Raw genomic sequence first — 24667 nt, forward strand, 5'->3', positions numbered from 1 at the left:
CCTTGAGCTCCCAACTTACAACATGGAGGGGTAATCATCACATTCATTGACCTACCTTGCAGGGTTGTTGTGAACCTTATCAAAACAATGCCTACAAAGCAACTTATCTATTCATTTATAGAAATATCTATATACCTCTCTGTCTCTCTTTCATACACACAAACACACACACACAGAGAGAGAGAGAGAGGGAAGGAGGGAGGGAGAGAGAGAGGCCTTGGACTTGCAGGGCGGGGGGGGTTTAACCTTCCTCCCCCTCACAGGGGATTTAAACACACACCTCACTTAATGGATGAATGAACTGACGAGTGAACAAACACAGAAGCGTCACAGAGCAGAAACACTAAGACTTGCCCATCCTGCCGCAATAATGACTACAAATCCCAGGAGCCTTTGAGAGCCGTGACAGTCAGACTAGTGCAAAACCGATATGTAGACAAGTTTTTTTGTTTATGAAAAGAAGGTGGAAGTAGCTTTGGAATTCCGCCAAATAAACACTGCAGGTGGATCAAATGCTAAACAACTTGGCGAGATGAGGATGAAGCTGAAGGGCGGGGGGGGGGGGGGAGAGAGAGACTCTTGCCCAAATCAGATTATGCAAACGGCTTGCTTGGAGTAGAGGCAAGTGAAGAGGGAAGGGGGATAGGAACTCTTGAGGGGCGGAATGGCAGGGCCAAAAGGACAAGCGGCAAAATGAAATTAAACAAAAATGAAGTGTTATTATGCTTGGCATGTCAGTTGCTGGGTGGATGGCAGGGGGGGGGAAGGGGGAAAAGCCCTGAGAGCTAAATCTATTAGCTGGCAGAGCAATCTCCCATGGGAAACTCCCAGGGTAAAAATGCTGGTAACCTGAGACACTGAAAGGGAGCCTTGACAAAAAAAAACATTAGTGTGCTGTGCAAAACTGCCCACTGAAATTCTCCCCCACTCCCATTTTTTGGATGGAGGGAAAAAATAGGTGAACGGGGGACACAAACAGTTTCACAGAATTTATCCAGGGAGGAGCACTTTAATTCACATTTAGACGCTGTTCAGCCATGACACTGACTCCCTCGGGACGTTGTGGGCCCTACTTCATTGGAGTTTTTAAAGTAGATGTTGGATGGCCACCTGTTGGGGATTCTTTGGCTGCAATCCCTACATTGTAAGGGGTTGGATAGGTGACCCTTGAGGTCCCTTTCAACTCTACAAGTCTATGGTTCTAATATTCGGATCCCTGGCACTTTGCAGGGAGCCACCCAGAGGAGCCGCTCCATCTCAGGAGGCAGTGGATCAGAGGCTGGAAGGTGTAATGGAGGTGAACGGGGTGGGTGGGTGGGGGTGCTTTGCAGGAGAGGCCTGTTCAGAAGCAGGTAAGGACACTTTAGCCTTTGTGCGACTGAGAAGAAAGGACTGACTGACCAGCTGCTGAAAAGGCCTCATTATCAGGCTATCTAGAAGCTTTGTATAGGGACAATGGGCTCTATTCTTTATTATATATATATATATATATATATATATATATATATATATATATATAATCTTTTTTTTTAGAAAAGGGGGAGAGAATTACAGGGAGAGAGAATAGAAAAGGATAGACTCCCCTGCCTGAAGAACCTAGGACCTTTCGCCTGCTTCTTGCCAGCTACAGTCATTACTAGTGGGCACCCCGTACCCTTCCAAACCTCTGCCCTGGCCATGAAAGTGTGCCATCTATAGTTAATGATAGCAAATAGGTTGCCGTTCCAAGAAGAAAAAGAAATGGGAATGATTTTTTTTTCTTAATGCAACCAACCTCTCATGCTTGTGTATGGCAGAAAGAAAGAAAAAATCAGCCAAAGGTGAAAGAGAAAGGGGGAATAGAAGAGCAAAGATCTGTCTGCCTGCAGGTAGGTTATCCAGAGCTCCAGGTCTTTTTTCTCTCTCTCCCCCCCCCTGTGAATAATTTTTATTTCATTCTATAATGGATATAAAAAGGAGAGGGAACAGATGAAAATTAAAAGATGGAATAGAAAAACCACAAAATTGTAGATGAATGAATCCAGTTGCATGGAGGCAGAAAAATAACAAAAGTCCAAGTAAAGAATATCAGCATTATTCTGATTATCAAGCATAGAGGGTCATCTTGAAAATGATGGCTTCACTATACATGTAACGAAGGAGTGCCAAATCATATAATTAAAAAAAACAAAATGCCTGGAGGTTCTAGTCTTTGTCAAAATCTCAAATGATGCATAATTTTCTCCATTATAACCACATTCCAGAGTGAGTGGTGGGGCTGTTTTCCATTGATTTTCCATTACTATTTGACTTGCCAGTATTGTTTATAAGACTTTCAGGTCCGACCTGAATTCTCCTGGTAGGGGGCTTGAAAATACAGGTGGGTGAGAGGGCCCTTAATGATTAAAAAAAAATATTAGGAGGACTGTGCATACAGCTTGTAAGCTTCAGCCTGTCAGGAGCTTCAAATTATAGAACAGACTTCAAATTATAGAACAGACCTTTGGGAGGGGACAGGGTTGCCTTCCTCTACTCCCCTCTCCCAATCACACACACTGCCTTTCCCCTGTGACTGAGGGGGCCAGGGCTATGCAACGTCACCACGTCCCATGGCATGTTGACGTCACTTGGGCATGCCACGGAGCAGGCTAACATGTCGCCCTCTGGCTTGCACACGTGATGTTAGCATGCCCTGCGGCGTGCGCACACAGCTGACACGGAACTTTGAGGGGGCCCAGCCCCTTCATTGAAAATATGTGGGGAGCCCTGGCTCCCCAACCCCTACTTGCCATGCCTGCTCACAGTTAACCTCCATCTCCAGGGGCCTCCCCCATGACATCACTTGGGCCCTCCCGCATGACAGCACCAGAGATTGTTCCTAGGTCTCAGGTTTGGGCCCTGAAATCATGGGGTCTGGGATGCTGTTGACCTGGCAACCCTACCTGTGGTTGTTGGGGGGGGGAGAAAGCTTGGATCTGGGCAGTTTGGAAGATGCCCTTCTTATAAGGGGATATTGCTTTGAGTAAGGGCAGCCATATGGAAGATTACTGTAAAACAGGGACAGGGTACATCCAACGTGGCCCCCTGGATCTCTCTTTGACACTCTTATTATTCTCCCTAGGCCACCTTCCCAAGTCCTTCACAGTAATCAGCGCTGCTACAGACACAACATAATCCCATACCCTCCAACATTTCTCTGATGAAAATAGGGACGTCCCATTTCATAATGATAATTTTACTATTTATACCCCACACATTTTACTGGGTTGCCCCAGCCACTCCGGGCAGGCTTCCAACATATATAAAAACATAATGAAACATTAAACATTAAAAAAATCCCTTCCCTATACAGGATTGCCTTCAGACAGCTCAGGAGTCGGATAACTCCATACCGTCCAACATTTCTCCAGTGAAAATAGGGACATCCTAAGGAAAACTGGGACATTTCGGGATCAAATCAGAAACTGGGACAGCTTCTTTAAATCTAGGATGTCCCTGGAAAATAGGGACACTTGGACGGTCTGTAATTCTCATCCGGCATTGTAAGGAATTGATCTTTTAATGTGGCAGAACCCACAACTTTGAAACTCCCTGCCTTTTAACATGGGGCAGGTGCCTTCTGAGGAGTCCATGAGCCAATCATTGATGTCTGGAAGTAGAGAGGTCTCATCGGAGATCAAGGAAGGAGATGCAAGTTCTGGGGCCTGCAGCTTCAAATGGGATGGGCCAGGCAGTGGATCTATCTGCTCCTCAGGGCTGTTGTTGTCAGAGGACTCTTCCTCTGACAATTCCTGGTATGGGGACTACCACACATAAGTCCCTGCAGTTATCACCACTATCTGTGAAAACCTTGCAAGAGAGTCCAGTGTTCATCCTCCCTCCTCCCTCCCATGTTTCCTCCATTGCAATTGTTGGCATATGCAGTAAAAGTAATTAGGAGTCCCAATGCAAATTAGATTTGTTTTCTTTCTTTCTTTCTTTTTTAAAAAGCAATGACAACAGCCAATGTCTGTTGCAAGAGATTAATTCCGTGGCTTAATTGAAAGCGCAAGAGCAGAACAGGATGGGGGGGGGGAGGAGGGGAAATGAAATATCCCTGACTGAGTGTGAAGGACCAGCTTCTTCCTAAACTTCATTCATCTTTCTTGATTCCTAAAAGGGTTTCTGCAGCCACAGCTAAGTCAACCAAGACTATATCCCTCAGTTAAAGCAGGTAACCATTTACTGTCAGTGTTGTGTCTGGTGACCACATTGCTTGATTGCTTATTATGCCTACTGTGTTGCTCCTAAGCCTTTTTGTTGAGTGTGTGACATCTGGGCCATAAGCGGTTACAATTAATTGAGCAAATGAAGGTGGAGCAAATGGAAACACTAGGAATCCCCAAACTGGGTATTGAGGGGACAGACAGGAAATACCTACCCCACCCTCCAATGCACACACCTGGGCTTTCTGAACACACCCACACACCCACAGCAGTGGCCAGCCTAGTGGGGAACATAAGATTCTGAGAAAGCCTGGCTACTGTGGCTTCCAGCAATTAGTATTCAGAAGCACTGCTGCCTCCAACTGTGGTGGCAGGGCAAAGCCACCATGGCTAGTAGACACTAATAGCCCTCTCATCCATGATTTTTTCTAATCCTCTTTTAAAGCTATCTAAGTTGGTAGCCGCCACTGCCTCCTGCAGGAGTGAGTTGCATGCAGTTTAACCATCCACTGTAAGCTGTACACTCTTTTATCTGTCCTGAATCTTCCAGCATTCAGCTTCTCGGGATGTCCATGTGTTATGTGGGATGTCCATTAGTGTTATGAGAGAGAGAGAAAAATACTTTCCTCTGTCCGCTTTCTCCATGCCATGCATAATTTTACAAACTTCTATCATGTTGTCGTTTTGCTCGTCTTTTCTCTAAGCTGTCTTTTATTCATCCTGGATCTTGCAACAGGGGATGTCCACAAGTTCTAGTCTCATGAGAGAGGAAGAAAAACTTATCTCTATCTACTCTCTCCATAACATGTAAGACCCTTTCCTAAAATGCCTCTGCATGTTTTTTTAAAAAAGGCCTGAAGTCTCTGTTGCGCAGCACTTGGGGATAGAATAGGGGGGGGGGAACACCCTGCAAATCAACCGGAGAGAAACTGACCTCCTCTAGCCAGTTGCAATAAATAGCACCTTAAACGGATCCACCAGTATTGTTGTGCACACCATATATCACATAAATCAATGAAGCGCCTTCAGTCCTCATAAAGGGAACACTGCCCCACTTCATCACTGAGCTGACGGTACAACAGTTTTCCGGTGTCCTTCTCCAGAACACTTGCACTGTCTCCTTGAATCTTGCCGAGAGGATGCCAAAATTCCTTAAGCAGCTCCGTTCCATTTTGTCTCCCTTATAGGAAGCACCTCTGCAGCAGGTTTATTTTTAAACCCTCCAATCTTTTAGACAAACATTTAGGCAGTTGGTGCAGTACACCAAGGGAACAAAAGATGCAGCCGTCTAATGAGTTAGACCACAGATCCATCTGAGCTCCGTATTGACTACAATGACTGGCCAAGGCTCTCCAGGGTCTTCAGGTGGAGATCTTTTCCAACTCTGCCTGGAGATGCCATTGCATCTGGGATCTTCTGCATGCAAAACAGATCCTCTGCCCCTGAGCTAAGGTCCTTTCCCTCAAAACAAAGTAAGCTTCTAGTCCTCAGTTTTTTTAAATAAAGGGTTGAATGATATAGGGAGCTGGCTTATGTCAAGTTAGACAATTGGTCTATGTTGTTCAGTATTGTCTCCACTGGCTGGCAGTCATTTTCCTGGATTTCAGACAAGGAGTCTCTCCCAACTCTACCTGAAGTTGCTGGGGTTGGGGATCAGACCTGGTGCTCTACCTTTGCCCCCAGATCTAGTAGTAATATAGTTTTAAAGCATAGCTGCCAAGTTTTCCCTTTTCTCGTGAGGAAGCCTATTCAGCATAAGGGAATTTCCCTTAAAAAAAGGGAGAACTTGGCAGCTATGTTTTAAAGGCGTTATTAAAATCTTTCCTAAAGGCCAAATAGGGACAGTATGTTACCAGTGACCAAGGCCCTAACATTTTATCTGCCATAAGAACCTAAGAAGACCTTGGTGGATAAATGACCCATCTAGTCCAGCACCCTGTTCTCACACTGGCCAACCAGATGCCTCTTCTGGAAAACCTACAAGCAGGGCCAGAACACGAGATCATTCTCCTCTTCATGGTTTCCAGAAACTTTTATAAGGAAGCATTTCTCCCTCCAGTTGTGGAGACAGAGCACAGTCACTTGCTCAGTCTTCTTTCAGTGTTTTGTAGCAGTTATAGAGTGTTGGACTAAGAACTGGGAGACCAAGATTCAGATCCTCACTTGGCCGTGAAGCTCAGTGTGTATGACCTTGGGGCCAGTCACTGCCTCTCAGCCTAACCTACCTCACAGGGTTGTTGTGGGGGATTAAATGAGGAGGGGAAGAAGACCCAAGACACCACCTTGAGCAAGACATAAATAAAACAAACAAAGAAATATTTTGATAAACAGAGACACTTGATGTAGGATGGGATCCTGAAGAACAAGACACACCTGGTTTCCCCTAAACTAAAAAGAACCAGTTTTCATTCCTGCAACAGCCCAGCTGCTCCTGCATCCTCCTCTCTTAATTCCTCCAACCTACCCCCCTCTTTCCTGAGGATGAAGGCAGATGCACTTGCAAACAGCTAACACATGCAGATTCCCCCGGCTTCCACCTGGGACTGTTCAAAGCCAATTTTTTTTTGCAGAAACAATGGATTACCCAGCGTTTCAATCAATATTCTTCTCTGGTAGAACGAAAGAGAGAGAAAGAATGAGGGAGTGCTGGAGGGTTGGAGACAAGAAAAAATAACATTTGTGTTTGTGTGTGTGTGCGTGTGATGGGAACCAGGAGGGAGCGAGAGAATAAAGATGTAGGGTTGTTGATCACTGGAAAAAATGGGTTTTGTTTTCCTGTTGTTATAACAGTGATGTGTGTTCTCCCACCAAATTAAGTGTTGGGGGACAGATTCCCCAAGGAACTTGGTGAATTCTGTCCCCTCCATAGGCCCCTCCATTGCCTACAGATGGGTCTCTTGCTTCCCACCTCAAGGAATCCAGCAGAACACCACCCCCACGCCGCTCCACTTGCCATTAATTGGAATTCAACAGAACACACGTAAAACTGGAATGAGCGTGAGAGCAAGAGAGCAAGAGAGAGCCGTATGGCACACAACCCCAGAGCAGTGATAATTGTGTTCTTTTCCTGGGTGTTAACCTTTGCCCCTCTTTTCCCTTTGTGTTCAACCTGAGCACCTCTTTTGGGTGGGCTAATGAAGACTCGAGGATGAGGAAAGGAACCCTTTGAACAACAGGGGGCAGTGAGTACAGGTGTGAGTACAAAAAGGGACCTTTGAGGAGGGTTGATGCATACATCCAGGCCAGTAATGGAACTTATTTTGGCACTGGGTCAACAGGTTAAGAGGCCCAGAAATATCAGGAGGGCGTTCAAATGGAGCAGGACCAACAGGAGGCCTAGGTGGAATTTAGGAATTGGGCGTCATAACACATCATCAGAAGTCCCCAGCAATATGTCCTTGTAATAGTTCAGATCCATGGGCTCTTCAGAAGGATGCGCCTTGTGCTAGGTTTTTGCTCAGGGTCCCATAATATGTAAGAAAAATCTGCTGGATCAGGTCAGGAGGGACTCATCCAGTCCAGCATCCCATCCTCACAGTGGCCAGCCAGATGCCCCAATGGGAAGCCCACAAGCAGGACCTGAGCATGACAGCAACTCTCCCCACTTGTGATTCCCAGAAACTGGTATTTGGTGGTAGACTGCCCCTGGGCATGGAGGTTCTGCTAGATTGGACCAAAAGCTCATTATGGAAAGCACCTTCTATGATGCTAAGTGTGGACACAGCAAAGGAACTGGTGGAGTGGTGGCCACCTGGAACCTCAGGTGGCTTTCCCTTGCCTTAAGTTCCTATCACGATCAATTCAAAGGAGGGAGAAAAAGACCTGCAGAATTCTAACACACAAGCCCAGATGCCGTCTTGATTTTTGATCCCCGGTGATGAAGGGACTGGATCAGTGTTTTTGTTTGGGAGGGCTTTCCCCCTCCCACCCCCATGTTTTCCATTCTCTTCTGCTTCGAATGAAGCTCACGAGGCTGTTTTGCATGCAAGGCTTCTGTCAGCTGCTCTACACTAGGGTCTAAGATCTTAGAAAGAGCTGCCCTTTCATTATTAATATTATTATGATGTCTGATGAGGTGTGTGCGCGCGGTGGCTGTTTGGCGGCTGTAATGGCATGTTTCCAAGAGAAGCGTGTTCCCCAACCCGGGGTGGGGGGGGGGGCGGCACGGATCTCAAAGCAGAAGGTACTGTTGTTTTTTCATCTCTCCTTTCTTCCAGTCTCATATATGCACAGCAGGAAATATTGGGAAGGGCGAGTACATTTGGTTTAGGGCAGATTAATGCCTCTGGGCTGTATCCAGAAAAATATGAACCACTGAAATTAATGAATCTAAGTTAGTCACACCCATTATTTTCAGTGGGCCTACTCTGAGAAGTGCTAGCATAAAATAAATGATTTCCCTCCCACCCAGTACACAGTTAAACTATGGAACTCACTCCTGCAGGAAGCCATGATGGCTTTCAATCTAGGTGGCTTAAAAAAATTAGACAAACTCAAAGAGGGCAAGCCATGCTTGTGGGTTTTCAACATAAGTTATTTGATCTGTTCTGAATCCTCCAACATTCAGCTTAATTGGATGCCCATGAGTTCTAGATTAATGAGAGGAGAATTTTTTTCTCTGCCCACTTACTCCTTGCCATGAATATTTTATAAACTTCTATCATGTCACCTCTTTACCTTTTTTCTAAACAGCCCCAAGTGCTGCAAATGTTCCTCATAGGGGAGTTGCTCCATCCACTTGATCATTTGGTTGGCCCTTCCTGGGCCTTTTCAGACTCTACAATATCCATTTTGAGGTGAGGCAACCAGAACTGTACACAACATCCTAAATGTGGTTGCACCATAGATTTCTCCCCCACCCAAGAGAAATTTTGCATAACGGTTCCCCATTGCCAATTTCTCTGCCAAAAAGATAGAGTGGAGAGTTCTGAGAAGCCCTTTGAGCACAGCTGCTATTTAGAAATCCTTCATTGATGTCACTCATTTAAATTCCTGGTCCCCACATGTTCCCTGGCCAATAGAAACAATGCCACTACTGATTTTATGGATCAATGAGACTATGAGATGTTTAATTTATTGTGTTCCCTTAAAAAAATGAAGATGAAAGTAGGCAAATAACAACAGTTGCTTTCTGCAGGAGCTCTCCAAGGTCCTGATAGAGGCCCTCACCATGCTGTTTGGAACCCTACCTACTTTTGGGTCGCTGTGGCTGGAATGTGAAACGGTATCAACTGAACTTTGTAATTGATGGACATAACTTCATCATTTTCATTAATTTCATAAGGACATAAGATGAGTCCTGAGGGATTGGACCAAAGGCCCATCTAGTCCAGCATCCTTTTCTCACAGTGACCAATCAGATCCCCCAACGCCCAAAAGCAGAACCTGAGCACAAGGGCTCTCTCCCCTCCTGCTGCCTCCAGCTGTGGAGGCAGATAACAGCCATCATGGCTAATAGCCATTGATAGCCCCTTTCCTCCAATCACATCTGACAGCCATCCAAGCTGGTGACCATTGCTGCCTCCTGTGAAGGCAACCCAAAGTGAAATTTGAGAGGCATACAAAGCAAGGCAAGGCACATCAGAGGCACAAAGGTTGTGTCCTCTCACCCTTGTTCTCGAATCTGCAGTGTGGCATATATGTGGAGCGGGTAGCAAGGAATGGATCGTCACAAGCTCAAAGCCTGATGGAACAACCCATTAATTACTCCATTGTGAAATCAACTCCAATTTGCATTAAGTTCAATGCACAACAGTTGATATTTGTTTAGACTTGCTCCCACATGAGGCAGTGACGGCTGGCAATCCAGTCGGCTTTATTATTTATTTATTTATTTATTCATTATATTTGTATACAATCTTTCACCTGAAGAGCTCAGGATGGTTCACAGCATAAAAATTCAAAATATAAACACAAAATATGCAATAAAAACGAGAACAGTAACAATCCTCATTTAAAAGAGGATTAGACCAATTCATGGAGGAGAAGGCTATCAATAGCTATTAGCCCAGATGGACATGCCCCCCCCTTCACAGTCGGAGGCAGCAATGCTTCTGAATACCAGTTAAAGCACCTGCTTGGCCCCTGTGAGAACAAGGTGCTGTGCGAGAAGGGCCATTGGCCTGCAGCAGGCTTTTCTTATGTTCTTATATTTCTTGTATTCTTACACTCACAGACAAACAGCGATCCCCACAAACGGAGTGCTTATTGCACCGAGCTGTTGAGAGGATGGATGCCATCAGGATGTGAAAGAGCATTGCATATGAAAAGCGCTATAGAAATGATTAATAATAATAATAAAAGGCTATTTTCTTTTTGTCTTGGAAGAATAAAATACCAACAAAAGAGAAGAAGCCAAGAAAAGTGTGTGTGTGTGTGTGTGTGTGTGTGTGTGTGTGTGTGTGTGTGTGTGTTTGCAGTGCTCCCAACTTCGAAGAAGTGTGAAAGGCGCATTGCGGGGGAAATAAATGCCAACATTAATCTGGTTACCAAGATGCTCAAGTTAAATCAAATGCCAGCCAATCCCTCCTTATTCCCCACCCTGCCCAAGTTTTCCAAACAAACATTGATGCTGATGCAGACAACATCTTTGCAACCAACCAGTGGACACCTGCCTGTCACTCCAGAATCACTTTGAAACCACCAGCATAAACAAAGACTATGTCTCCTCAGGTGTGTGGGTCAAAGATGGCCCTCTAGCCATCTTGGGTCTCTCCAAGCCCCACCTGGACATGCCAGTGGGGATTAAATCTGGGACCTTCTGCATGCCAATCAAATGTTTTACCACTGAGTTAAGGCCCTTCCTCAATAATTTGTTTAGTTCAAAATATGCTGCTTTGGGACTGATCCTCAGACCTTCTGCATGCCAAGCAGACCACCGAGCCTTCCCTACCTGTCTCCAGTATTGCAAGTTCCCTACTTCATATCCCACCCGTCCCTCCCTGCCACAGCTATGTCAAATGCTTTGAGTTTCACTGTCTGTCTGAATAACCTTTCCATTTGGCTTTAGAGTAATTTTCTTTTGAGAGTTGGGTGGGGGGAGTGGGGAGAAACCTGGCCAGTCTGTCTGGGAGACAAAGGATGAAATAAAGTAAAACAAATAAAAAAGCCCCCCACCCCCAACAGCAGCATTTTTGTGTGTGTTTTAAAGAATATATTAAAAATAAATAAAACCAAGCCAGCAATCTTCCAAGCCTCAGTGCTGAGGTCCCTTGTGAACAATTAAGGAACAGAGAAGCTCTATGAATCCTAGCTAACTCTGAAGATGCAGGGGATCAGGGTGCTATTAGGAGAGTTCTACAGCCGCTTCCAAAAAAACAAAAACCTCAACACAATCCCAGATGTTAATGAACAATTCATTTCTCCGCTGGATGTTCAGAAGAGTGTTTGGGTGACGTCCAGGGTTCATAATGAAGACAGAGCCTCTGCATATTTATTTCTCTGTCGGAGTGTATATTTAGTCTCTGCCAAATGACAGAAATTCTCAAGGTGGTTTACAATCTACAACAAGATAGACAGGAGTCAATATAGAGAGGCGAAGACAGATGCAGGTCCCCACTGCCTCGCCCAGATGTTCCAGCTTCTGCTCCACTTCTAAAACAGGATTGTAGCAGAAGAAATGGTTGCTGTGTAGAGGCTGTATAGTGGTCCTTTGTGGGGCTCCTTCAACCTGTGGAACTGGTACTGTTACAGCTGCCCCATAACACCTGTACTGCATTTGTAAGAAATCAATCTTTATGCATGGTAGCACCATACTGACACCAGACAGGTGCCTTCAATGTTCTTTTTTTTTTTGCCAACAACTAAAAACATTTTTGTTTAGACAAGCCTACCAAGACATGTAGAACACTGATGTATGTTTTAATCTGTGTTTAGTTTATTGCTGATTTTATCTTTCGAATGTTTTATGGGGGTGTTTTCCCCCACTGATAATCTTATTGTTTTATTCTCTTTGTAAACTTCTCTGAGGTTGTTGGGTCCACTCTTATGCCCTGGTTAAGCAATGTATAAATTTAGTGAGATAAATAAATAGTTCCTGCACTGTGCTTGGGCACCATTTGTTCAAAATGCAGCAGCAGCAGCAACAACACCTTTGTGTATGTGTGTCTGTCATATGTTGCCAAAATCTTTCCCTTTCTGCTGGCTGCTGCTTCCTCCAGGGAACCCCAGCAATGAACACACTTATGCAGGAGAGAGAACAACTGTCTGTGTGCTCCCAGCTGACAAATCTCTGCCAAGAGGGAAAGGCAGAGAGAGTATTTTATTAGCTGGGTCCAGGAAGTGTGGACACAATTACTACTGGGATCAGTCTGCTTCCCCCCCCCCCCATTGTTCAATCAGCAGCAGCAAGCGGAGTTACAGAAATCATCCAGGGACTCTGGTTGGGGTATATTCTGCATGACAGCAGCATCTAAAATGTACAACAGACACCTTAGCCAACTGTCTCCAAAGATATCTCTGTTTAAAAAAGGATGGTGGGATCAATCCTGATGGGCATCATTTTAGCACGCTAGGCCCGAAACTCTTTTAAATGCCCACCAGAGAAGAGTAAGGACAATTAAACCCATCTGTACTTGTCAAAAGCGAAACTCCCTTCAAGGAACTTCAAAATTCCACCACCAGGGTAGTAGGGTTGGCATGCTCTCTCTTACATTGTTGGATGTGTAGGGTGCAATCCTGTGCATAAAAGACCCACTGCCTGACATAAGAATAGCCTGCTAGATCAGCCAATGCTTGTCTAATCCAGTATCCTGTTCTCACAGTGGCAACCTGTGGGATCTGAGCACAAGAGCAGCACTCTCCTCCTCTCCTGCAGTTTCCAGAAGCTGGTATTTGGAAGAATTGCTGCCTCCAGCTAGGCAGAGCACAGCCATTGTGGCTACTAGCCACTGACAGCCCTCTCCTCCATGAATTTGTTCAGTCTTCTTTTCAAGCCATCTAGGTTGGCTGAAATCACTGCTTCACGTGGGAGCGAGTTCCATCGTTTATGCACTGTGTGAAGAAGCCCTTTCTGGCTGAAGGGTAGTGGGATGCCGGCATGATAGATATCTCCTCTAATATATTGGTGGGATAGTGCATTGGTGGAGGAGCCTCATCACGAGGAAACATCTAAAACATGGATGGGATGGGGTGACAGCTAAAAAGAGTACACTTACACCAAATCTCATTGTCATGCTTTGCTTTATACCAACCTCAGAACTGGATGTAAGGGGTTTCTTTCCATTGACTTCACAGGTGATGGCAAAATGACTGTAATTGTTGGCAGATGTCCAGCCGTATTTAAGACCTGACTGTATATTTTTTACAGTTGGAGAGTCGCCTTACCCCACATATTGCTATTCAGCCACTTTGATCTGCAGAACTGGCATTTCCCAAGTGCAAAATAGTATTCGTTCAGTGCTTGCAAGGCACCAATATTTTAGTGTGGCACCCTGGAACCCCTTGCCTATTGACAGGTGCCTTCCCTGTATTCTTTTTCAGCTCCTGCTAAAAGCTTTTCTGTTTAGGCTAGCCTACCTAGACAGGTGACCCAGGTGGCGCTGTGGTTAAACCACTGAGCCTAGGGCTTGCTGATCAGAAGGTCGGCGGTTCGAATCCCTGTGAAGGGGTGAGCTTCCGTTGCTTGGTCCCAGCTCCTGCCAACCTAGCAGTTCGAAAGCACGTCAAAGTGCAAGTAGATAAATAGGAACCACTACAGCGGGAAGGTAAACGGCGTTTCCATTGCTGCTCTGGTTTGCCAGAAGCGGCTTAGTCATGCTGGCCACATGACCTGGAAGCTGTACGCCGGCTCCCTCGGCCAATAATGCGAGATGAGCGTGCAACCCCAGAGCCTGTCACGACGGGACTTAATGGTCAGAGGTCCCTTTACCTTTACCTTTACCTAGACAGGTACAGCTCACATACCTTTTAACCTATAATTTTAACTTATCATGCATAATTTTAACTGTTGGTTTTATTCATTTTTCCTGTGTGTGTGTGTGTGTGTGTGTGTGTGTGTGTGGTTGTGTGTGTCCTTGTTTTTACCATTGATTTGTAGTGGCACTTTGCATGTACATTTCATATTCTTTGTGAACCCCTTTGAAGTTTTATTTACAAGGATTTATTTACAAGGATTCATCCCTCCCCAAAGGAAGACTGGCTCCCTCTTTGCTTTCCTTCTGCTGGCAGGCAAATACCTTCCTGTTCAGACCGTCCTTTGGAAACTATGGAGCAGACAATGCTGATCATTGGGCTACGGTCGGGGCAAAGTAGATTTGAATGGCTGGCTCTAAATGTGTTCGCATGTATTTTAATTACTGGTCTTAACTACTCAGCTTTTATTACTTCACATTGCTTCATCATGGCGTTTTTAAATGTTGGAAGCCTACTTGAATCCAAGCTTGGGAAGAAAGGATATGAATGAATGAATGATGATGATGATATCACACACAAATTTCACCTTGAAATTCAAGTTTCAGACTCAAAGTGAAAATTTCACACTCAAATACTAATGGCAAATGTGTTTCAGCCACGTCTGAATCTCAGGTTCCAGCTTGGTCTCAAACCCCATCCTGGAATGGGAAGCCACAATGCTGCCCCAACTCTCTCCATGTTTAGGTGGCACATTTGTTCAACTGCCGTGGGAGCAGAAACCAAGAGTGCTCCCCTTTCTAATTTTTGCTGCTCAATCCTCCCTTTATTGCAGCTTTCATCCTGTCATACCTGCTGATTGTTGACAGAGCAAAAGTAGAAGACCCAAAAAAACAAAACAAAACAAAACAAAATCAATTCCATCAGTTGGCCCTGCTCTCCTCTCTTCCCCCTCCTCCTCTCACCATCACCATCTCCCTCCCCCACTGCTATTGTATTATGGGTTTATGTCAAGGTATGTTAGGTGCTAAATTAAACGTCAACCCAACTGTACGTTCTTGGGCTCCGGCAGGAGAAAATGAGTTGCCGGACTTGGAAAAGATCCAGTGTGCTCGGCTCAGCAGGCTGAATGCGTGACAGGCCCACTGAATCACTCCCCCTGCAGATTTCCAGGGCTGCGTGAAGCCAAGACAAATTTATTTTTAATGGTAAATTTTATTGTCAGAGTTAAGTCGAAACAGCTTCAAGAGAAGCAAGCCCCCCAGCTGTTTTGAAAGACGGTGGGGTGAGGCTCTTGTCAAGGGGCCGGGAGTCTGCCAGGGATGAAATGAGCTGGACCAAACTCCATGGAAGATGGTGACCACCGATACAGCCTGCTCTGAATGTATGAAGAGACCCACCACCTGCAAGACAAGCCTCCCGCCCCACCTTATTTATGCATTTAATCTTATTGTGGATAACAAAAGTGAACTGTGGAAATAAAGCATCACAGTGCTGGAGAGTAGAGGCAGTTCCATTTGGGCGAACAGGGCACTGCTCCTCCCCACCCCCATCTTCAGTCTGCAGTCAGCGAGATCCCACCTGCCCACCCTCTTACTTACAACTGATTGGAGTGTGGCTCTGCCTGTCATTGGCTCTGGCAACACCTGCCGTTGATCTTCCTGCCTTCTGCCCTACCAGAGGAGGCTGGTCCATGAGGGCAAATGGGCCAGTGCCCCACCAACTTCAGTCTCCCTTCAGCCAGCTCCCACCCAACCACCTTTCATATTTACAACTAATCCAGGAGGTTGTGTCAACTCCTTCCTCCTCAGCCTCAGTGTTTCCACTTGTAGAACTCAACAGGGATGAGGACAAAGCCTGCTTTCTCTGTATAACGCATTTCAATATTCTCACAGTCTTCAAGCCAAGATGGATAGTCAGTGGATTTTAAATATCTGTTTGGGTGTATTCTGCATGGAAAAGCATAACACTTCATGTATGCTCAGAGGCCTGACAGCAGCCAAGTTAATGCATGAAAAAGGAACAAAAGTGCATGCAAATGCATATAATAGGAAACAGAATTTACTAAATTGCATTATATTAGGGAAATGTACATATAAGGCCTCGGAGAGGCTCGCATTAAAATGCTGAAGATTTTTTTAAAGAAAAAAAATCCTCAAACTGAAGTGGAAAGTTGGAGAACTGAACTTAAGATTCTCCCCTTAAAACTCTAGATAATGGAGAGGGAGAATTAGATCAGCCAGCTCTCCCTACTTTTGGGGAAGCTGGTTTTTCACACAAGATCTCTTGATAGACTCTAATTGTGCAATGTGAATTTGTCAGCACATGACTGAATCCTACCTGGAAACAGTGGCAGCCTGGAAGCACACTGAGTTGTTTGCCTGCCTTGTGGGTGAGACCCTGACATGTTTTGCAGGGGTTTTGGACCAGAAATGCACAATCATGTGTCCCAGGAGACCATCTTGAGGCATCTACAATAAGGAAGCAATTGAAGAGATTCACAGCAAGCAGTAATGTTGCACAAACTCTTCCTTCCTTCCTTCCTTCCTTCCTTCCTTCCTTCCTTCCTTCCTTCCTTCCTTCCTTCCTTCCTTCCTTCCTTCCTTCTCTCCCTCCCACTCTCCATCTCTTATTGGCTGCCAGCATCTAAAGAAGGAGTAAAAAATGACACGCAGTTGCAACTAACTGTCTAAATCTGCAATGCCGTACAATTAATTAGCGTGGGACGTGCGGAAGGACAGCTTGCAATGATTCTGGGAGCTGGGAGGCCTCTTTTAGCTCTCTTGGAAAAGCCACCCGGATCAGCCAGCTGCGAGGTTAAGTGAGGGGCTAATGAAACCTAGAGGACCTCCTCTCCCTAACTCTGCACAGTTAGACACCCTTCAACGGCTCCGTCTCACTTACAAGCCCTGGTCCTTCCCACTGCTGTGTGTCCGATCTCACCTGTGATTATTATTGTTATCCAGGTCAGAGAACTTTGCCCAAGGCAAAATGTCACAGCAACTTGGACAGTGCAGAATTCGGGGAGGGGGAGGGGAAGGGGAGCGTGTGAGTAGTTATAGAAACCATTCTACTGTTCTGTTATGTGCCACCCTAATCTCCAAATCCCAGGCATTTAACCAGGGTTTGGTTTCCATGGAATGAAGGTCAGTGGGGAGACTGTGGTATGGTCAAACATGCACATATATACAACCTGACCATAAAGTGGAAGGGCTCACAGCATCCACCCCCCCCCCAACAGATCTTGCTTCTCCATTAGTCACAGCTTTGGATCCAGCACAGAGTAAGGTCTCTGTGTCTCCAGCTTCCATCCTGCTTCCAGCTCAGCTCTCACACACCACAGTAGCTCTTGTTCTCCTAGGTGAACCTCCCCCCCCAACCTAGAGGGCACCATCACTTAGCTGTAGCTCTTGCACCTGAGCTCCTTCTTTTGGGATGCTGATGAGGACACTAAGTGGCCACGTGTGTCACAAAGAAACCTGCCTGACTGGTTCAGCAAACTCCTTTGTCAGATTCTAATGTCACTGAGTACAGGACCCCGATAATCAGAAGGTACTCAGGGCATCCTCCAGGCTGCCCCACCTCACAACCTGCAACAGTACAAAGATAATATTTGCACGTGTTTCTACCTTCCACTTTTGCTTCTGGCCCTACCCATCACTGGTATGTGGCCTTTGGGAGCTTGCCAAGAAGGGAATGTGGCCCTCAGGCTAGAAAAGGCCCTGCCTTACACCATCGTGGCCTTCTGGCTGCACACTGTCAGAAACAGGATGCTCATTTAGGCAAATCTTTTCGGGTAGGACCCAATAAGCTGATACCTGTGCCCCTATTTGAAACTTATTGTTTCTGTAGCCGGTGCTCTGGGAGATTCTGGCCCATCCCTCCTGGGTGTGTCTGTCTAGCTATCCAGGCAGGGTGGGGGACCTGGAGCCAGAGAAACTGCCAGGCTGAGCACAGCTAGGCAGGCTGGTAAGTGGTTCCAGATTCAGTGACAGGCGACGTCAAAGCCAGTGACAAGTTGAGCCAACTAATTCTCATTTTGTCCTCCTCCTCCTCCTCCTCCTCCTCCTCCCTGCTGAGTTCTGCAAGCGCCAATGCTAAGACTAAGGAGGAGCCATTTGTTAGGCAGGGCCACCCTCCTGGACTAGTTGTAGGAGGAAGGAAAGTTGTAGCTGGCTGAGGGCAAACTGAGGTTGGTGGGGCAGTGTTCCATCTACCCTCCTGGGCAAAGCTTCCACAGCTCAGCTCAGAGGCAGGCTGCCCAGACATTTTATAGATTGGGGTAAAACAGAAAATGCCACCTGCTGCTGCCTCCTTCTCTGCTCCCCTCCCATTTCTCCCTCTGCAAACACATTGAAGGCAGTGGGAGAATAAAAGGAGGCTGCATAGGGGCAGGCAGCAGCAAGCAGCATGTGCCTTAGAGGCTAGATCTCCACCCGAGGAGACTACTCCATCGTGTCTCATGGTCGGGCCAGCCCTTCTGCCAAGGCTCCTTTATTCAGAGAAGGAGCTTTCTTTTGCTACCTTAGTTTAGTTGGGGGAGTCCTTTGCCAAATACACTTTTTTCTGGAGTTTGCTGAGCTCTGCATGGAGAAAACACGACCACCACCATCCGCCGCCGCCAATCTGCAGCCATCTATACTGTACAGAGTGTCAAATCCTAGCAGAATCAGATTGCTTTTTTCCCCCTTTGGGGGAGGGGTCAGGGAATGCAGGTGGGAAAGAAAACAGGTTCTGGTCAGATGGAGCAGGAAGCTTAACTTGATTGACAGTGCTGAAATCTGCTGCCAATTAAGAAACTCATACCTGCCTGCCAAGGCTGAGATTGGAACGCATTCTTTTATCCTCACCCCATTGCATTAGGAAGAAAAACGAACAAGTGAGCCCGTGAGTAAGTGGTGCAGTAGCCAAAATGTACCTGCCATGAATAGTCAGGACATGCTGCAGCTCTGCAGAAGTACTGCGAAAGCACAAAATGTTGCATTGGCCTCAGAATTCAGCTTCCTGGCTTTTTGAACAAAACCAGCACCAAGTTTCTAGTCCTTGTACCGGTAGGTGCAAGAAATGCAAAGGCAATGCTTAGAGTCATCACAAAAGCAGTTTGAGTGGCTGAGGCAAGTTTTTCTCAGTGGTTGCAGGGTGGTGGTGGAGAGACAATCCTACTCAAATGTAGCAGGAATGGAGAGCCATTGGCCCTCCTGTTGCTGCTGGACTACAATTCCCATCAGCCCCAGCAAGTATGGCCAATGACCAGAGATGACGGGAGTTATCATTCAGCAACATTTGTAAGTCCATAGGTTCTCCACACTAAACGTATTACTTTGTCATTCCCTATGGCCAGCGAAAACATGCTAGATCAGGCTTCGTCAACCTTGGCCCTCCAGATGTTTTGAGACTCCAATTCCCATGATCCCTAGCTAGCAGGACCAGTGGTCAGGGATGATGGGAATTGAAGTCTCAAAACATCTGGAGGGCCGAGGTTGAGGAAGCCTGTGCCATATTATGCAAAATATGGCATGTGTGTTTTTAAAAAAAGATCATGCAAAACAAGAGAAAATAGGCATGTTTGCATGATTTACAGTAGGTATATAGGTTGCAGGATTATATTTATTGTTGTTCTTTTTATACTGAGTTTTTTTTGGGGGATGTATTATTTGAATAAAAAGTGTTATAAAAATATTTTACATGAAGAATACCTTCCTTACTTTAGTATTGCTGGAGGAGACCCTCAGATTAATGGAAGTAGTTCAAGTTGATTAAGTGGCTAATGCAAGTTGATTAAGTGGCAATTTCTTGACATGTTCTGGCAGTTCAGGAATATGCATTTTTCTAATGGAAATCCCACCCAGAAGCTACACACATAAATCTTTCTTTTCGTCTTTCTAGGGCAGCAGTTTTCAAGCTGGTCCTGCAGAAATTTGAGTTTTCCTCAATGAGACAATAATTAATGGCAGAAAATGCCCCTCAGAGAGAGCTTGTCCCTCAACAACTAACCTTTCCACTATTATTATCTTAAATAATTAAAATCTCACCCTATCCTGTGCAATGCGCATGCAGCTCTGCAGTGGTTACAGTAAAATGAAACTCTAGGTCCAGGGGCAGTCTACCAGGTACTGGGGGGGGGGGAACCCCAGGGAAGCTTGTGTTGCCTCCATGCCTTGCTTGCAAACTTCCCAAAACACATCTGATTGGCCACTGTGAAAAACAGTGCCCTGGGCCAAGGTGGATTGAATGAGGCTCTAAGGTTCTTATGGGCCACAACAGGGGTTGCGGAACCTCCATGTGCAGGAGCAATCTACCTCTGAATAGCACTTGTGAGGGGACGTTCATTCATTTCATTTATTGCATTTCTATCCCACCTTTTTCTTCAAGGAGTTCAAGGTGGTGTATGTTGTCTGCCCACCTTCCCTCAGTTAATCCCCACAACAACCCTGTGAGGTAGGTTAGGCTGAGAGCCAGTGCCTGGCCCAAGGTCACACAGTGAGCTTCATGGCCGAGTGGGGAATTTGAACCCTAGTTTCCCAGGTTCCAGCCCAACCTTCTAACTACTGCAGTGGGCAGCCACTCATTTTTAACCTGCCCTACCTTGGAGGGTTGTTGTGAGAATGAAATGGGTGAGTGGGATGAGGAGAACCATAGACACTGAGTTCTTTGAAGGAAGAAAATTAAACAAATTTCTGAAGTGTGTGTGTGTGAGAGAGAGAGAGAGAATACCCAGGCAAGCTTAATTCTTTTTCCTCTCAAATGGCCAATTCACTCACATAATGTAGATTAGTTATAACTTAAATCAGTGGTGCAGTTAGGTAATTTTAGACCCTGGATTTAATGGTCTTCCAGCAGCCTACCCACCCTCTTTAGCTGCTAATGTACATTGTTTCTCAGTGGAACATAGGAATCTGCCTCATACTGTCTGCCCTCTTACCCACCTGGCTCAGAATAGTTTACACTGACTGGCAGCGGCTCCCCAGGGTTACAGAATGCACCCTGCCTGGAGATTCCGTGGAGGGAGGCGTTCTGCCGGCCCACAATTGGCTGTCCAAAGCCTCGTAGCGCAGCGGAGCCGGCATGTGAAACGCTTCACCTTACTGGCTGTTTTATGCCCTCAACCAGCGTGCTATTGAAGCAGCTCCCTCGTGAAGCCTGGCGGTTAGAGGGGCCAGGAAAAATGTAACCGTGCACAGAAGCCAACTCCTAGGGGCCGTGGGGGGGGGGGGCTTCGCCCCGCAATAAAATATTTGAGGCAGCCGGACCCCCCACAAAGTTGATGGACATTCCCATTCAAATAGTGTGTGTTCACTGTATCTTGTGATCGATTATGCAGGGCAGGGCTTACCTGGGCCCCCACAATATTTTATTCAAGTTGGCACCCCCTGTAACCGTGTGGTGTGGTGTGGTGGGACAGGACGGGGGAAAGGTTCCTGCCTACCCAACCCCGCCCTTTTCCCGCGCAGCAGGCGTCGCTTGAGGGCGCCCTGTTCAGGTGCGGAAGGAAGGAAGCTGCGCGTGTGAACGCAGCCCGAAGCCAAGCAGGTTGCAGAGCGGTGGGTAAAGGGGAGAAAAAAAGAGTTGCGACTGAGGAGCGGTTAGAAGATAGGACACGTTTTCATTAACAACTTTCTGGTGTGTACTTGTTTATGTGTGTGTGAACGCCTCCCATCCTGTATGTAAACGAGTGTGTGTATGTTTCCATCTTCTGGGAGTGCTGGTTCCCCTCGGGAGAGAAGGAATAGAGCCTGCTGCGTTATTATCATTAGTAGTATCAACATTACTTTCAGTAGTATTCGTAGTAATAGTAGCATTCGTGATATCGATAGTAATAGTAATAGCAATACTAGTATTTATACTAGTAATAGTAGTATACTAGCACTAAGCTATTCAATACTATACTGCTAGTACCGGCAGTACCGTAGTATCGTAGCTTAACGCGTGGAGGTGCGGGAGGCGATTGCCTCGCTACGCGTCTCCAAGTTCACACGCGCAAGAAACTCCTGACGCGCGCGCGGAGGAACCTAGCGTCTCAGCACCCCCACTCCTCATCCCGCCGTGCTGCTTGCCTCGGCTTTCCCTAAGTGGCAGAAGTGCCGCGAGCTTCGGCCAGACAGCTTCAGTACCCGCTACCACCCCTCAACATACGCGCGCGCGCGCCCCCTGCCCACCATCAGCATTCCCAAGAGGGGAAGTTTTCTTTAGGTGGGTCATCACCATCGCCTCCCCTTCCTTCCTTCCTTCCTTTCCTCCCTCAAGCGGCCCTTCATTACTCCCCCCCCCTCCGCCACGCACGCACATCCTTCCTGCAAAAGTGGGCTTGTTTTGTCTAGCCAAAAAGAGAGAGAAGAGGGGAGTGCCTGAAAACGCAGAGAGAGAGATTCCCCCTCAGTTTCTTGCAGATGCGGCAGGTCCCTCCCCATCCCCGCTCCAAATCTTCCTGAGATCCTGGCAGAGAGGGAGGGAGGGAGGAAGAGCGAGCGCAGGTAAAAGGATCTGCTAAGCTAGAGGAAGGAACCTCAAGACCCCACCAGGAGGCAAAATTGCTCTGTGCGTTTTCCTATCCAGCCCTTTTCTCTTCCCAGCGCTTGGGAAGCAACCCTTTGCCTATCTTCTTCCTGCTTCTCGTTTGGAACTCTTTTTGGTGGGCGGGGTGGGGGTGGGGGTGGGAGAGAGACTCTCTCCATCACACCCCCTTGGGTACCACTTTGGAGCTGCTGCATCGCCGGGGCGACCCTCACTTGCGTTTGTGGGATCTGTGTTTTATCTCCACCAGTCTTTTCATCACCCTATCCAGAAGATGGTCAACGATCGATGGAAAAACGTGGGGGGAGCCTCTCAGCTGGAAGACGGTCCGCAGGAGAAATCCCAGGTAAGCATTTTTAAATTTTTCTTTTAGTGAGGATGGTGGTCTAAGAGAGACAAGGAATAGAAGAACGGGGGTGGGAGAATAAACCCTGAGTGAAGGAGAGAGGAACTGGTATTGTTGGAGAAAGAGAGATGTACAAAAGGAAATCGGAGGGGGGCACAATTGGATGTTTAATTTAAACTTACAATCAAGTGGTTAATATGGAGCTAAATAAGAGGATCTGACCCCTTCCCAACAATACACAGGCTATATTAATATTCCTCTGCACTTGGGGATGCAACCATCTTCATCCAGAGTCACTCTAGATTAAAAGGATGGAGGCTTTGGATCGGACAGGATACAGGATGCACTGCTTTCTCTCTTTTCTTAGAAAACCCCAAAACTTTTTTTATCCTCCTGTTGATGCTCCTCTCCCCTTCCCATGCCCAGTCCTGCAATGTGACTGCAGTATCTTTGCACAAAATTAAAAAGGTGTAGAAGTATTTGGGTACACACAGATGGTACACTTTTGCCCATTCAGCCATGTGAGGTGGTTTACCTCTCAGCTGCCAGTCAACTCACTGGCCGATCTACTAGCTCAGGACCAGCTCTCCATGGGTTTTAGATGGGGAGCCTCTCCCAGCCCTACCTGGAGATGCCAGGGATCAAACCTGGGATCAAACTTGGGACTATCACCAAGCAAGACCCGTTCATTAAAAATACAAATAGGATCCTAGTCTCTGGAATATCCTAGTCTCTGGGATTCAGTATGGACATAAGGGGATGCTTTATACTGAGTCAGATCATTGGTCTATCTAGCTCAGTACTGTCCACACTGACGGGCAGCAGCTCTCCAGGACTTCAGGCAGGGAGTCTTACCCAATTCAACCTGGAGACGCCAGGGATGGAAACTTCTGCATGCAAAGCAGTTGCTTTACCACTGAGCTGTGACCTTTCCCTGAAAAGCAAAGCAAGATGCTAGTCCTCATAATTCTGAATCAAGAGCTGAATTAAATAGAGATATAGGAAGGTGTTTTATACTGAGACAGACCACTGGTCCAGTTAGCTCAGGATCTGCCGCTCTCTAGGGATCTCAGACAGCCCTACCTGAAGATGCTGTGGATTGAACCTGGTACTTCTGCATGCAGAGGAGATGCTGTGCTACTGAGCTACAGCCCTTGCCAGTAACAAAATCACAATAAACTGCCTTATACTGAGTTCATCTGCTGTATTGATGGGCAGCTGCTCCCACAGAGTCTTCCCCCAGCCCTACCTGGAGATGCTGGGGATTGAACCTGAGATCTTTCATCTGCAGAGCAGGTAGTCTACAACTGAGCTAAGCCCCTTCCCCTAAAAGTAAAGATTCTAGTCCTTATAGTTTTAAATACAATTATACAGGAACATAGGTAGCTGTCAGACCATTGGTTCCATCTACCATCAGTACTGTCTACACAGAATGGCAGCAGTTCCCCAGGATTTCAGGGCAGTGGGCATTTCCAGCCATACCTGGAGGTGCTGAGGCTTGAACTTGGAGCCTTCTGCATGCAGAAGGAGGTGTCCTACCACTACACAGCAGCCCATCCCATCAAATGAAATAATGCTCCAGGCCTTAGGCTCCTGATTTAAAGGCTGATTTCAACAGGAACATAGGAAAGTGGTTTCTATTAGGTCAAGCCATTTGGTCCATCAAGCTCAGTGCTGTCTATACTGACCAGTGGCAGGTCTCCAGGGGTTTCAAGCAGGGAGAGTTTCCCAGCCCGTGCCAGGGATTGAGCTGGGACATTTGTTTCCAAGACAGATC

At 46.6% G+C, this 24667-nt stretch overlaps 1 protein-coding gene across 1 annotated transcript in view; it reads left to right on the forward strand.

Annotated features, from left to right (window-relative positions):
* Positions 1–22818: 22818 nt before the first annotated feature.
* Positions 22819–24667, forward strand: part of FIBCD1 (fibrinogen C domain containing 1) — a 72325-nt gene continuing 70476 nt past the window's right edge. Inside the window, exon 1 of the mRNA XM_035113053.2 lies at positions 22819–22890. Within this exon, the coding sequence (XP_034968944.1) occupies positions 22819–22890 (72 nt within the window). The remainder of the gene's footprint in view (positions 22891–24667) is intronic.

Source organism: Zootoca vivipara, chromosome Z (assembly GCF_963506605.1).
Source record: "Zootoca vivipara chromosome Z, rZooViv1.1, whole genome shotgun sequence".
NCBI classification, from domain to species: domain Eukaryota; kingdom Metazoa; phylum Chordata; class Lepidosauria; order Squamata; family Lacertidae; genus Zootoca; species Zootoca vivipara.